Genomic DNA, 780 nt, shown 5'->3' with positions numbered 1-780 from the left:
GACAAAGCTCGCTTCCGAGCTATCACGCCGCGCGTCGGGCCCTTAGGGGCCTCGAGAAGAACACAACCCCCTCTGATCCCCAGTGGTGCGGGTCGTTCACCGAGTGGCCACTCGGCGAGTGGCCACCGAGTGGCCACTCGGTTTAGTCAGTGTGCACCGAGCCCCAGAGAGGGAGAGACAAAGCTCGCTTCCGAGCTATCACGCCGCGCGTCGGGCCCTTAGGGGCCTCGAGAAGAACACAACCCCCTCTGATCCCCAGTGGTGCGGGTCGTTCACCGAGTGGCCACTCGGCGAGTGGCCACCGAGTGGCCACTCGGTTTAGTCAGTGTGCACCGAGCACCAGAGAGGGAGAGACAAAGCTCGCTTCCGAGCTATCACGCCGCGCGTCGGGCCCTTAGGGGCCTCGAGAAGAACACAACCCCCTCTGATCCCCAGTGGTGCGGGTCGTTCACCGAGTGGCCACTCGGCGAGTGGCCACCGAGTGGCCACTCGGTTTAGTCAGTGTGCGGACCGAGCCCCAGAGAGGGAGAGACAAAGCTCGCTTCCGAGCTATCACGCCGCGCGTCGGGCCCTTAGGGGCCTCGAGAAGAACACAACCCCCTCTGATCCCCAGTGGTGCGGGTCGTTCACCGAGTGGCCACTCGGCGAGTGGCCACCGAGTGGCCACTCGGTTTAGTCAGTGTGCACCGAGCCCCAGAGAGGGAGAGACAAAGCTCGCTTCCGAGCTATCACGCCGCGCGTCGGGCCCTTAGGGGCCTCGAGAAGAACACAACCCCCTCT

General features: G+C 64.6%; 1 protein-coding gene across 1 annotated transcript; it reads left to right on the top strand.

Annotated features, from left to right (window-relative positions):
• Window positions 1-545: 545 nt before the first annotated feature.
• Window positions 546-752, top strand: EMIHUDRAFT_78668 (hypothetical protein; the record flags this gene model as incomplete). Its single annotated transcript, XM_005763579.1, has 1 exon — window positions 546-752. A coding segment is annotated over one exon (207 nt), but the record flags the coding sequence as incomplete, so codon positions are not given.
• Window positions 753-780: the final 28 nt, after the last annotated feature.

This window comes from Emiliania huxleyi (assembly GCF_000372725.1).
Source record: "Emiliania huxleyi CCMP1516 unplaced genomic scaffold EMIHUscaffold_6283, whole genome shotgun sequence".
NCBI classification, from domain to species: Eukaryota; Haptophyta; order Isochrysidales; family Noelaerhabdaceae; genus Emiliania; species Emiliania huxleyi.
The sequence above is the reverse complement of the archived record's forward strand: the minus strand, read 5'-3'. Positions and strand labels throughout refer to the sequence as shown.